At 33.7% G+C, this 14,315-nt stretch overlaps 1 protein-coding gene across 1 annotated transcript in view; it reads right to left on the bottom strand.

Moving 5' to 3' along the window:
• Positions 1-14,315, bottom strand: part of TBC1D32 (TBC1 domain family member 32) — a 207,882-nt gene that overhangs the window by 8,319 nt on the left and 185,248 nt on the right. Inside the window, exons 32-33 of the mRNA XM_044917351.1 lie at positions 14,143-14,283; positions 4,888-5,076 (exon numbers count right to left, since the gene is read on the bottom strand). Coding sequence (XP_044773286.1) covers positions 4,888-5,076; positions 14,143-14,283 — 330 coding nt within the window. The remainder of the gene's footprint in view (positions 1-4,887; positions 5,077-14,142; positions 14,284-14,315) is intronic.

The raw sequence follows: 14,315 nt of genomic DNA, 5'->3' as shown, positions 1-14,315 counted from the left end.
TAATTATAAATTGATTTTGCCATAACATGCACGATTTAGTTGAAGCATTTTAATTAAGTATTTTGGGCCTTCACAGCCTGATTTTCACTGGAAGGCATTCTTTTCCTAGCCTGGCATTTCAGTGAAGTTTTCCCCAAGTTGAACTCAACTGAATTCACAAACTAAAACCAAGATCAGTGCCAACCTGTTATCATGCTAGAGAGAAATGTAATATAGCCAGTTGGCTAAAACAGTGGGTCTTCTCAAGTACTATTAAACTCTTTCTAAACTGGCTTGCTTTCATGAGTGAGTGAGAGTGAGAAAGAGAGAGGAAGAGAAAGAGACACTCCACTTAAAACAAACTTTAGACTTTCAAGCTCACTGGTATATTTGAGAGTACTGCACTTATTTTTCTGGGTGATGTTTTTCTTTCTGGTAAGTGTGATGCCCATCATCTGTCACAGATTAAAACGTCCAGGACCCTAAATCCAAGGATTAAGCCCTTCAGCAAACCATCAAAAGTTGTCTTAGCTCAGGACTGATGTATCAATCACCACATGTGGGAATAATGCACTTATTATGCATAATATATAATAATGCTGCTCTATTATCAAACCCACTTATTTGTTGTGTCTACAAAGATATTGTGGAAAACTCAGAAAACACCTTGCTGATATCATCTTATATCCATGCCATTCATTTAATCATTTAGTGGTTTAGCCAAAAGAGGAAAAATAAAGTATTTGGGGTTTGGGGGTGATTTTGTTTTTCAAGTAAACCTGGTTTGACTATTCATGTTCACCACCTGGTCTAAGAAATTCCAAATCATCTTTTTAATACATTGATCATGAAGAATTGCTCAGTGGGCTACCAGAAACGTAGGCAATGAGTCTAGACTCCCAATTACCTAATTTAAAATCTTGAGCCTAAACCCAAATGAATACAAATGGGTTAATACTATCTCTATACTATATGCTTCAGACAGATTATTATTATTCCTAAAGCAATGCTTCTATCATGTCACTCTCTGTCAATAAATGAAGCTTAAACCAGGAAAATTTTAACTGCATATTTTCAATCTTCTGGAACCATCTCATTACCTGAAGTTTCTCAGGAGAACTGATAATAGTTGAAAACATGTTTGCGGTTTTTCTATATTTTGGAAAACTTTCAGTTGGGCCTGAGTATTTGAACATATTTACCATAGGCAGATGCTTATTTTATCTATTTTTATATAACGATTCAATGCCCTCCCTTTAAAAAGTTTTGTTATGAAAGAAGTATGGACCCATTCTTCAAAAATAAAAACAACAACAACAAATACACTAAAAAGTAAAAGTCCTCTGTTCTACTTCACCTCTTCAGAAGCAATCATATTTAAATATGTATAGTCAGAAAATAACATGTAATCTATGTAAGAATAATATTATGGTTGTGGTATATAGTTATATGGAGAATTACTAAGGTTTTTTTTTTTCACCCTTTGTACAAGTCTGAGATTTCTGGATTAGAAAGTATAAAACATAATTTCCCAGGTTTAATCCTTATAACTACAGTTGAACGAGAAATTTTTAAATCCTATAACTATTTCTGACTTGGGTTGTGTTCAACGGAAGGAAAAATGAACATCGCTTTATTAGCTAAAGTTTCATTATTGGTTAATATGTGAATAAGTGGAAAAGAGTCTATATATGTTTATATACATGGGAAACAACAGGTCATAACAGGGCTTTATAGAGTAAAGGGGCATGTAAATCCATATTTAAATAAACCACGCTGGAATTTATCTCACAAGAAAAATAACTGCCCACCAAAAGAGATCAGTGAACTTGAGACCTACCTGTTGAAAATAAAACAAAAAATAAAATGAAGTCCAATATCAGAATGATATTTTCCCTAATCCCTGAGATGAATGCAAATAGAAGGAGTAAGAAGTAAGGTTAGTTCCAGGACAAGTGCTAAAATTAATTCTTTGCCAACATGTTCTTAGTTTGGATTTAAATCAATTCAATTAAAATTTTAGTAATTTAAATAGGACTTGAGTAGTAACCTTTTCCCCCTCATTTAAAAATTCTTTAGTTTTAAACTGATAGCATTATCAAGAAGTAATCAAGAGAAGAAACTGCAATAATCATCAACATTAATTAGATTTAAAGAATTTAGTAATGTTTGTTACTAAATGTGAACAAAAATAAGTTCATCTTTCCCTTTATATGTATTATTTGTTTATTCTATCAACAAATATTTATTGGGCACCTATTATATGGTAGATACTGTTCAAGGCATTGAAAATACATTAGTAAACGAGATGGACAAAATCACTATCCTTGTGGAACATAAACATTATACTGAGATTGACAAAAATATATATTAAAAAATTTCAGCTAGTGACAAACACTCTAAGAGAAACTGAAGTGGGATAAAAGGTTAGAGCATTACAGGTTAGAGGATATTATAAGCTCCTGGGAAAATTTCAGACTCTGAAATTCCTATAATTGACCACGGTAGTGATAAAAGTGTCACTTACTAAAAAGGAACCCACATTTTGTCCTCAACATAATCCCCATTTTTTTAACCATCCCTGTTCTCCAAATTACTTCTTGCAGATAATTGTTTTCTTTTTCTACCTAAGTTTTCCTTTTACATGTACAATCATTGTCTTGGTATATTTTTTTCATTAAAAATGTTCCTAAGGAGTGCCTGGGTGGCTCAGTCGGTTGAGCATCCAACTCTTGATTTCAGCTCAGGTTATGCTCTTGGGACAGTGAGATGGAGCCCTGCGTCAGGCTATCTGCTGGGCATGGAGCCTGCTTAAGATTCTCTCTCCCCCTGCCCCTCAACCCCACCCTGCTCATGCTCACTCTCGCTCTCTCTTAAAAAAAAAAAAAAAGTTCCTAAGATAACAATTCTAGTGATATATGTAGACAGTTTGAGACCTTTTGAATTCAGTATTAATGAAATAAAAATTCTTGATAGTTTGGCAATCTTGAATAATCAATGACATTTATAGAACATCATGATTAAAGGGGAAAGAGCTCTGACAAGTATCTAGTGATAAAGAATAACGATAAAATTAAAACTACAATGAGATACCACCTCACACCAGTCAGAATGGCTGAAATTAATAAGTCAGGAAATGACAGATGTGCACGAAGATGTGGAGAAAGGGGAACCCTCCTACACTGCTGGTGGGAATGCAAGTTGGTGCAGCCACTCTGGAAAACAGAATGGAGGTTCTTCAAAAAGTTGAAAATTGAGCTACCCTATGACCTAGCAATTGCACTACTGGGTATTTACCCCAGAGATATAAATGTAATAATCCGTAGGGCACCTGTACCCCAATGTTTATAGCAGCAATGTCCACAATAGCCAAACTATGGAAAAAGCCCAGATGTCCATCACAGATGAATGAATAAAGAAATGTGGTGTACACACACACACACACACACACACACACACTGGAATATTATGCATCCATCAAAAAATGAAACCTTGCCATTTGCAATGACACAGATGGAACTAGAGGGTATGATGCTAAGTGAAATAAGTCAATCAGAGAAAGACAAGTATCATATGATCTCACTGATATGTGGAAATTGAGAAACAAGGCAGAGGATCATAGGGGAAAAGAGGAAAAAATGAAACAAGATGAAACCAGAGAGGGAGACAAACCGTAAGAGACTCTTAATCTCAGGAAATAAACTGAAGGTTGCTGGAGTCAAGGTGGGGTGGGAGGCATGGGGTGGCTAGGAGATGGACACTGGGGAGGGTATGTGTTGTGGAGAGTGCTGTGTATTGTGTAAGACTGATGAATCACAGACCTATACCCCTGAAACAAATAATACATTATATGTTAATTTTAAAAAGTAAAAAAAATAATGATAAAATTAATTAACATAGAAATTATTTGCTGATCTAGAGAAAACCTAGCAAAGGACAAATGCTGGTTTTGGTGTATGCATGTGTATGTGTGTCTGTGGGATGGTGAGGGGAGCAGGGGGAGGGAAATATTTGAGGGAATCTCTCAAATTCAAGGAGAGATTTTAACTTAAGACAAATACAGTTGGATTTCCATCAAGAATTGCACACAGGGATGCCTTTATATAACTGTATTTCCTAAAGTCCAGAGCTCCAAAACACACTACTGTGAAAGAGAAAGAAAGTTATATTTTGTTTTAAAATATTAACTTACATAATGTAGTGACTTTTTAAAAAGAATGTTATGATAGAATAATCTTTCATGGAAACATTCTATAGATATAGGTGAAAGTTTAAAAAAATATAGAATATGAAGGCACAGGAAATTGCATGAAATATTTTTAAAATGTTTCAAACCTCTGTCCTAACATAGTAGCTTGAGCTTTTAGTGACCAGATAAGATATAAAGAATATATAGAGATAGATAGATAGATAGATATAGATATAAAATACATCTTGTGGGATAGAACACTGGCTAACAGACATCTTAGCTTCTTCACACTGCAGTCCCACCACTCCCTAGTGTGCCATCTTGAGCAACTTAAGTTGGTGCCTCAGTTTCCTCATCTCTAAAATGAGAATAATAGGGGGCGCCTGGGTGGCTCAGTTGGTTAAGCGACTGCCTTCGGCTCAGGTCATGATCCTGGAGTCCCAGGATCGAGTCCCACATCAGGCTCCCTGCTCAGCGGGGAGCCTGCTTCTCCCTCTGACCATCCCCCTTCTCATGTACTCTCTCTCTCTCTCATTCTCGCTCTCTCAAGTGAATAAATAAATCTTAAAAAAAAAATAAAATAAATAAAATGAGAATAATAGTACCTACCTCTTAAGGTTGTTTTCAGATGATTGTCAAGAAAAGTGTCTGACATATAAACATCCCATCAAAGTTAGCTATGAACTCTTAACCACCATTTTCCCCCTAAAGTTACTTACTTTTAGGAAAACCTGCAGATCTTGAGTCTGAGTGTGCTGCAGAATGTCTTGCTGCAGATGTTTGAATATAGCTATACAGAGATACACTTGATAATCAGGACCAAGGAAAACACAAGTAGCAATATAATGGCAGATTTCTATCCAGTCTAAATAATTCCAAAAACACTGAGTTATCCACTGTAGGCAAATCTAGAAAAAAAAGAAGTTACTTCATTAGAAAGCTTATAAAAACATACTTTAAAAAAAGCAGTAACCACTAACTCACACAAAACTAATGAAGAGCTTGGCATATGATCCAAACAGAAAGACATCCTAGGATGCTTCATCTATTTGCTTAATGCGTGAGAAGACTTTCATGGCCTAGGGACTCAAGACTTAGAGGTAACTGACGGTGTTCACACTGCTCATACACCTATTGCTAAATGCCTTCTTTATTCATACAGTCCTCCTCTTACCCACAACATCAGTCTGCTCTCTACAGATAACAAATGCTAACAGACCATTTTAATTCAGAGATGTTAGTTTCTTCTACCCTACCTATAATCACAGATGTATAATTATGCAGATGACAGATTGCTAAATGTTACATTAATGCAAATGGACTCTTGCTGAATCAGAAAATCATTTAAACCAAACAGGATTATATAACGTAAAAACTGGGAGCTAATGTAGAAAATAAAAGTGAGACTTTTACAAAAAATCATTTATGTTACTCTTTGAGTAACATTCAGATTGTTCAGATTATAAAAGGAATACATGCCCGTTGTGGGGAAAAAAATAGAAAGGGTAAAAAAAAAAAGCATAGTAACAGTGACACAGTGATTAACACTGTTAACATTTTGGTACATCGATACTATGGGTGGAACTGTGTCTCTCCACCAAAATATGTCCTAGTTCTAACCAACCCATAGTCCTTGTGCATGTGGCAATATTTGCAAACAGGGTTTTTACAGAGGTAATCAAGATAAAATGAGATCACTAGGGTGAGTCCTAACCTAATACGACTGTTATCAAATAAAAAGGGAAAATGTGAACACAGAAACACACACAGAGGGAAGATGAAAAGACACACATGGGGAATGTCATGTGAAGACAGCGGATTGAAAGATGGCATTTACAAGTCAAAACCATCTAAGGCTATCAGAACCTAGGAGAGAGGCATCAAACATGTTCTTTCCCTAGCCTTCAGAGGGAACACAGTCTTGCTAACACTTTCATTCTGGACTGCTGGCCTCCAAAACTGTGAGTCAATAAATTTCTGTTGTTTTAAGCTACCCAGTTCATACTGTTTTGATACTGCAGTCCTAGGAAACTAAGATAATTACTTTCCAGTATTCTAGTTTTCATTTATGATTTACAAATTACCACTGAAGAAATATTTCCTTTGTTGAATCTCTTCTACTTTTATTTTTGGGGGTGGGGAGCAGGGAATGGGAACAGATATAATGGCTTATCTCAGTTTGTCATAGATCTAAAAAACAGATGCACAAATCTTCCTTTTTTGTTCTATGATTTTACCCTTTTAAAGATATATTCTTGAATACTTTCTAAAACTTATTTTTTTAGATCTGATTCAATTTGGGGGAATGCTGATTCTACCGTTAAGTGGCTTGAACATCGTGTATAATTCTGTTTAGGCTACCATAACAAAGTACCACAGACTAGGTGACTTAAATAACAGAAATGTATTTTCTCACAGTTCTGCAGAAGTCCGAGATCAAGGTGTTGGCAGGGTTGGACCTCTCTCCTTGGCTTGTAGATGCCAGTCTTCTATGTTTTCACCTGGTCTTCCTCTGGATATCTGTGCCCAAATTTCTTCTTTTAAGGACCGTAGACAAATTGGATTAGGGCCTACCCTAATGTATCTCATTTTAACTTACTTACCCCTTTAAAGACCCTGTCTCCAAATACAGTCATTCTGAGGGTAGTGGTGGTGAAGATTATATGAATTTTGGGCGTGGGGTGACACAATTCAGCCCATACCAAATGGTATTAATGAATTTTTGTTTTCCATATGTTATTACTTATGTTAACCAGTAACATTTTAATTTCAGCTATTATAGGCATATCTTTTTATCTCATTTTCCACTCGTATTTCCTATTATTGATAATGCCAACGACATATCACTAATTTTTCTTCTGGTTTTTTACTGTAATTCCATTCTCAGGTACAAGATTTTGCTTTTATAAATATTATGAGCCCATTCTATAATGCTCAAAATCTAGTCATAGAGTCTATGAGTTAAGTCAGTATTGAATTTTATCTATGAATGCCCAGTGTTATCAACAGGTAGAATATATTTGATTCCCTTTTGCCCCAACTTTAATCTTAGCACTAACAGGATTCTTCTCCCAGATCTTGACCTGCAGGGTAGCTTGGCATGCAGAGCTCATTACCAAACTTCCATTGCCCACATAATATGGCTCTACAGCACTGGGGAGAAAATATCTTCTACTCTTACTTTACTAGATAGGTTGAAAGCAGTCATTTTTTAAAAAAGTAATACTTATAATTCCTTTAATGCACTGCTGCCTCTGTTCTTTGCTATAGCTATTAATGCCAAGCAACTTATGGCCATACTCTTTTAATAAAAATGAGTCTCTGGATGAATTAAGGAGAAACAAAAGAAGAGTAGAAATTAGTACAGATGATCCCCGCAGCCAGAAAAGGCAGTTCCCATTCTGCTGTCAGTTTTAGGGGTGAGTGACATGTAGACAGAGATGAGGGGTCACAGCATTTGTCCATCTTCTTTTTCAGAGCCTTACTGTTATAGAGGTTGGACGGTGTGAAACTGCTGATCCTCAACTCATTTTGATCTTGAAACCTCACAACTTTATATGGTTCAAGCAAAGATATCTGAAGTTAAAATATATGTAGGGAGATACTTACGTTTATTGGTTAAAAGAAAGCCACCCCAGGATCTGCAATTAGTTCTTTCTTATACATAGTTATTAATGCAGTTTTCTGGCATTTACATACATTCAAGCATTGTTTTCTATACATTGTCTATTTTTCTTCCATTAAACAGAAATAATGCCTGTCTTTTTCTACATATGGGAAATTTAGGAAAGGAAAATGAGATTATAACTGAAAGCACTTTGAACGTATATAAAGCACTATATAAATGTTACTCTATAACAAAGTACAGATGTTTATTATTCATTCAATATTTATCAAGCACCTAATAGACAAACAAGCATTATAATTTTTAAGTGAACAAAAGACATTTAGTCCCTGCTTTCATTGAGCTGACACTCAAAGGGGAGATGTACACTTTTTAAATATATGTCCCTCTTCATTTGGCAGAAATTATATCAGCTATTCTGTGTGCAAGATGATTTAGAATCATTAAACAGTAACAGAATTCTAAAATCACATCCCCCTAGAAAGGTTAGCAATGAGTCACAGTATTTAATCTTTAAGCAAATAACTTCTCTATAGAATGCAAAGGTTTGCAAATCAGCTAACAATCTAGAATTCTAAAAGAATAAAGGAAATAGTATGTGTCCAAGCAGAATGATAAACTCATAAAACATTTTTTATTATGGAATTTTTCAAATATATATATAAAAGGAAAAACAGTACATGAACCAGACCCACCACAGATTCAAAATTTTGATTGGTAAGGTTCTTCAGCACATTTCCCTCTCTAGGTTCCCCTTCTTTAAACTTTTTAAAAGAAATACATCATAAGTTGCTATAAATTATCTCTGTGTTTGCTTTAAAACACACAGAAAAATCTCAGTTACCAATGGCATCAGTTTTTCTTTTTATCTATCACACAAGACAAATATAATCTTAGAAAACCAGCACTACCACAAGTAATATGATTACTTAAAACGGTATTTTTGCTGTTCTTTGGCTTTCGACAACATATCACTTGACATAAATTACTGTGTTTTAAAGTGATTCTCATGAGTTTATACTATCAAATGTGTACTGTTAGGTTCATTTGATTCAGTTTGACTTTGTATTCTTAGGGACAGAATTTGTTTATTTTGTTGGTTACATGTATTTATATCACTATCTAAAAAAATATTTAAATGATTCCAAAGTAAAAATACAAAAGTAAGGTATATTCCTTGACTCTTCAGCTCATTCCTTCCCTATCCCTATAAGCAATCGTTTAAAAAAATGTGGTATATTCTTTCATGTTTTTTTTTTTTAAGATTTTTATTTATTTATTTGACAGAGAGAGAGATAGCGAGAGCAGGAACACAAGCAGGGGGAGTGGGAGAGGGAGAAGCAGGCTTCCTGCCGAGCAAGGAGCCCGATGTGGGACTCGATCCCAGGACCCTGGGATCATGACCTGAGCCGAAGGCACACGCTTAACGACTGAGCCACCCAGGCGCCCTTCTTTCATGTTTTTAATAAAACACATTTCTACATGCATTTGTATGTTCACTCTTTCTTGTATAAATGGTAACATACTAAACACTCTCTTCACCTTTTTATCATTTAACAAAGGATCCTGGATATCACTCCAACTCAATATACAGAGGTATTTTTCATTTTTACAACTGCATGGTATTCCACCACGGATAAACCATAATTTTTCAACCAAGCTCCTATTTATAGACATTTGCAGTTTTTGGTCTTTTGATACTATAATCAGTGCTGTAACAAACATTTGTAGGTATTTTCAAATTTTTGTGAGAAAATCTCCTGGATAGATTTCTATACATGAGATTGCTGGGTTAAAGGGTAAATGCACGTAAGATTTTGCTAGACACTGCCAAATTCCCTCTTATAAGTCCAAAGATGTACTGCATCTTCAAAACTAAGAAGCTGAGTTCTTCTATTCATCAAAAAAATATTAGTAATGAAATGGTTTACAAAGAAAGTGAAACAAACTAATTACATTTGTTCTGATAGTAAAACCAATGTTCTTTAAACCTAATTACTTTTTAAAACATTTACATGGTGTTTTAGGCTTATAAGGAAAGAAAATCACTTGTATGATATACCTGAAAATGTACCACAACCTTCCTAGGAAATTCTGCTCTTCAACCACACTTAAGCTACTAAAGGACATTAAGATGCAACACTGAGATAAACATAATTATTTTATCTGAGGTAAATTATTCTCACTTGTATCAAGATCCAAAAAACGATCTTCAAAAAATTCCATAAGAATTAAGTAAAAAAAGTTTGGTTAAAACAATTTTTTATGGATATCTGATTAAGTCAGAATAAGTATGAATTAAATGAGCAAGTTTTATGACTCAAAGACAATGTTTTTAACAACTCTTCTGGCCTTACTTTATTTGCTCTCACCATAGAAAGAATATTAGCAAAGAAAGAAAGAAAACTAATTTCAAAATCAAAAGATGTGGCTTCAAGTGAAGTCCTTGCTATCAAGGTAACCTCAATAAGTCAATTCACTGACTTCACTGATTCTGAATTTCTACTTCTGTCACATGAAGTAGTCAAAATTTTGAATGAGATAAGTTCTGGAAATACATCTTTACACTGCAAAGAGTTGTTATACATAAGAATATTTCTGTTGTACTTCTAGGCTAGATACTCTATCACACACCCAAAGAACCTCAAGATAAATCAGGCACACATACCTTTAAGGAACTTTAACCATTAAAGAGATAAAGGACACAGATAACTATTCCACAAGGCAAGATATAGATTTCTACTGGAAGTATAGAAACAATACACAAATTCAAATCTACTTGTAGTTCATTGAAGAAAAATTTTCCATTTGGACAAACATAAAGGATAAGTAGCTGACACAAAGATGTGGCACAGGGAGAAAGAAGTACTATTTCAAGTGATAACATCAGCAACATGAGAAGAGGGAAAGCCTGGGGAGATATAGATAGATAGATAGATAGATAGATAGATAGATAGATAGATAGATAGATAGGTATGTATAGATATATAGATATATATAGATATACAGACATTTATGAATAGGAGCATGAATAAGAAACATTCTGCTTTGCATTTATATAATTCTGCACTTTCAAAAAACACTATGTCACAAAATATGAAATGTAAGAATAGTTTTTTTTTTTTTTTTTAAATCCAGTCTTCATGATGGGAGGAGGAGAAAAAAACACCAAAGGAGAAACAACCATGAGGTTTTTCTAAAGTATATTTAGAGGATTATCCATGTTAGCCCATTTGTGGACACAGTATAGTACAATAATGATATGCAGAATAATGACCCCAAGGAATTATAAGAGATAAATCATTAAAGATATGTGGTACTTCTTAAGCTAGGAAGTTAAATAAAGTACAGTAAGGAAAGTGTTTTACCAAAGGATAAAATTTGTGAAAAAGTTAATTAGAATATGTGATTTTTCTGTTCATTTAAAAAGGAGAACTATATATTTGGAATTTATATTTTCCACTCTCAGTTACTCTTAAACTCTAATCAACATATATTTCTATTTTAATTTTTTTGTATTCTAGTTGAATATATATTTTTACTCTAGAGATATATGTATTTTATTTAGCAACCTACTCACAAATCCTTCATTAATCAACCAATCCCTTAGTGTCTGTAAATACACAACTTCAAAAAGCACTGCTCCTAATTAGATCAAAATGAATAAGCTTTGAAATACAAAATCTGTATCCAAACGATTACTTAAGCACCTACACCTATTTGTTACTTAAAAGTTGTTTCATATTTTATAATTAGCAGTAAAATGGCAAATAATATCAACAAAGCAATGATATATATTTAAGGAAGAAAATGATTAGCTCACAACGAGAGCCATTAAAAAGGCATTTTTACATTAGATAATTTAAGAAACATAACAACATTACTGCTTGGAAATAATGCAGTGGGTTTTATTAGATAAATTTGCTACATATATGCAATTTCAAATTGATAAATGCCAAAATAATAAAAAGGTACCAAATTGATACAGTGAGGCCAGAGGTACTACAGGTTTTCCCACAGTTCGTGGTAGACTATTTTAAATTTAAAGGATATATGTTAGGAACTAATAAATGATTGAAGGCGTTAGACAATATATATTACATTACTCAAGACTAGAATGGCAAAAAGAGCTCTCAGGAACATTTTGTTCCCTAGCTTGGATTTTTAGAAGAGTAGAAAGAATAGATTATTCAGCTTAGTAAACATTTAGGTATCTACTTCCAACCAGAATTAAACATTTTATGATTCAGAATTTCCAAAAATGTTTTAGGCACATGCCAAGTAAGAGCTACAACTGGCCAGGAAAGAATATTCCTTTTCATTACATGCAATTCCTTGTTATTTTTAGACTTAATTAACTTCAGGAAATTTAGAACTCAACAGGCACAGTAACCAGATGCAAGTAAATGTAATTACATGACATAAGGGCTCTTCAAAATAAGTCTAAAGGCACATTACCAAGAACTATATGGTCTAGTTAAGAGGAAAAGATTACCAGGAGGACAAATACAAGGAAATGCAACCATCGTTTACTATTAAGAAATCTATCAATGGTCACATAAACAAGTCACATAAACCCCAAGATCAAGATAACCTTAACCCTAAAGGAACTTGACAAAATTCAACATTCTTATTTGATTAAAAGAAAGGAAACAAAATTCAATATTTTACATAAAGTAGAAGGATTCTTCCATAGCATGACAGGGAATAATTCTCTTAATTGTGAAATACTAGATGATTTCTTAATAATTGTCCAAGTCTAAAACAAGCAAGCCACTACTTAGAATTATTCTGGAAAAATTACAGAATTTAATTAACAATGAAACAGAAATAAAATACATTACAAAATTGGAAAAAACACAAATCTAGAAAAAAGTGTACAACCTAATGATTACAGAAAATTTAATGCCTTCACGAATTATTAACAGTAACCACAAAGGAAATAAAATTGAAAAAGAGATTTCAAGCTACACTAATTAGAAATATCTGTAATAAGAAAGATATTACACCTATATGGAAAAAATATACAACTTTAGTAAAATATAATACAAAGAAAATAAATGGAAAAACTTACTACATTCCTAGATAGGAAGGCTGAGTCAGTAAGGACATAAACTGTAAATTACTTTGAGAAAAGTGAACATAATAGCATTTTATCCACATCCAAATGCCCAATTTGAAACAGGAAAAATCACTTTAGAGGGCACATAAAGGAATCAATAGAAATAGTTAAATTAGCTTTTTCGGGGGGGGGAGTTAGAAAGTGTATAATAGGTTGATTCTTACCAGCATTAAGACACAATATAAGGATGTAATAAGAAAAATGTAATAAATAATACAATAGTAAATACATAAAAACACTAACAGCAAATAAGTAAGTAATAAATTACAATAGTAAATAAAATACATAACAGGAATTGAAGAGATTTTGGTAGTGGGGTTCCTTTTAAAGAACGTACAAATCAATAAGAAACACGCTAAGACAGGTAGGTAGGCAATTAAGAAGATTCAATTATTAACTAGGCTATGGATTATAGTCAACCTTGCTAATGTTTAAAAATTCACAAAATTTTAAAAAGAGAAAATGCCACCTATTAATTTAGCTATTAGTTTTGAAAAAGCCTAATACCCAGACCTGAAAAACAGATACTTTCTTCATTTCTGTTAGAAGAGTAAGATCAAAGCAACTTGATAATATGTGTCAACAGTCTTAAAAGTGTTCATATCTTTTAGTTAAGTATTTCTACCTTCTGGAACTCTGACCTAAAGATTTAATTCTAAAAACAGAAAAAGTTTTAAGCTCTAAAGTTTTAAGTTGTAGCCTGCTTATAACAGTAAAGAAACAATACACCCCTCCACCAATGAAGGACTGCCTATGCACAGGAGACACTCCTGCATGTGACAAGCACAACTCCAGGCCCTGGAAAAATCATTAATCCTTCCCAGATCCCGAGAGCAGAAATAGAGAGCTGGGCTTTCTTGTTAGGTATCTCAAATACCAGATGTTCAGTGTTAAGAATTCTTACCCTCAGTTACCTCACTTAATCCTTACATTAGCCTTAGGAAGCAGATATTATCTCCATTAAAAAGCCTACATGTCATAGACTTCCAGAATATCTACGTCCTTGAATAGCTGAAGGTGAACTTGAAATCTGAATGCCAGGAATCTACTATAAAGAAATCTGTATATTGTAACAGACCTAGGGGAAAAAATTCAGTTAGAAAAGTATGAATACTTATAAAATGATCTTATTAATTTAAATGTATTTCCTATATTTGGTGACACTTTAACGTTCTTTAAAGACACGGAGATCTGGGAGTTGAAGAAACGCTATTTCTTCTGGATTACCTGGGATGGTGCAAAACCAGACATGTGAAAAGCTGAAAACACAAGGGGCACCTCCACCTTCAGGAGCATTTCAATGTAGTGAGTGCTGCAAAAATATACTGGATGGATGCCAGATTCTATAGTGTCAGTAGCTAGGTACCTCTGCATAAAAAGGAGAAACAGAATTAATGAAC

Source organism: Neomonachus schauinslandi, chromosome 8, assembly GCF_002201575.2.
Source record: "Neomonachus schauinslandi chromosome 8, ASM220157v2, whole genome shotgun sequence".
Lineage (NCBI taxonomy): Eukaryota > Metazoa > Chordata > Mammalia > Carnivora > Phocidae > Neomonachus > Neomonachus schauinslandi.
The sequence above is the reverse complement of the archived record's forward strand: the minus strand, read 5'-3'. Positions and strand labels throughout refer to the sequence as shown.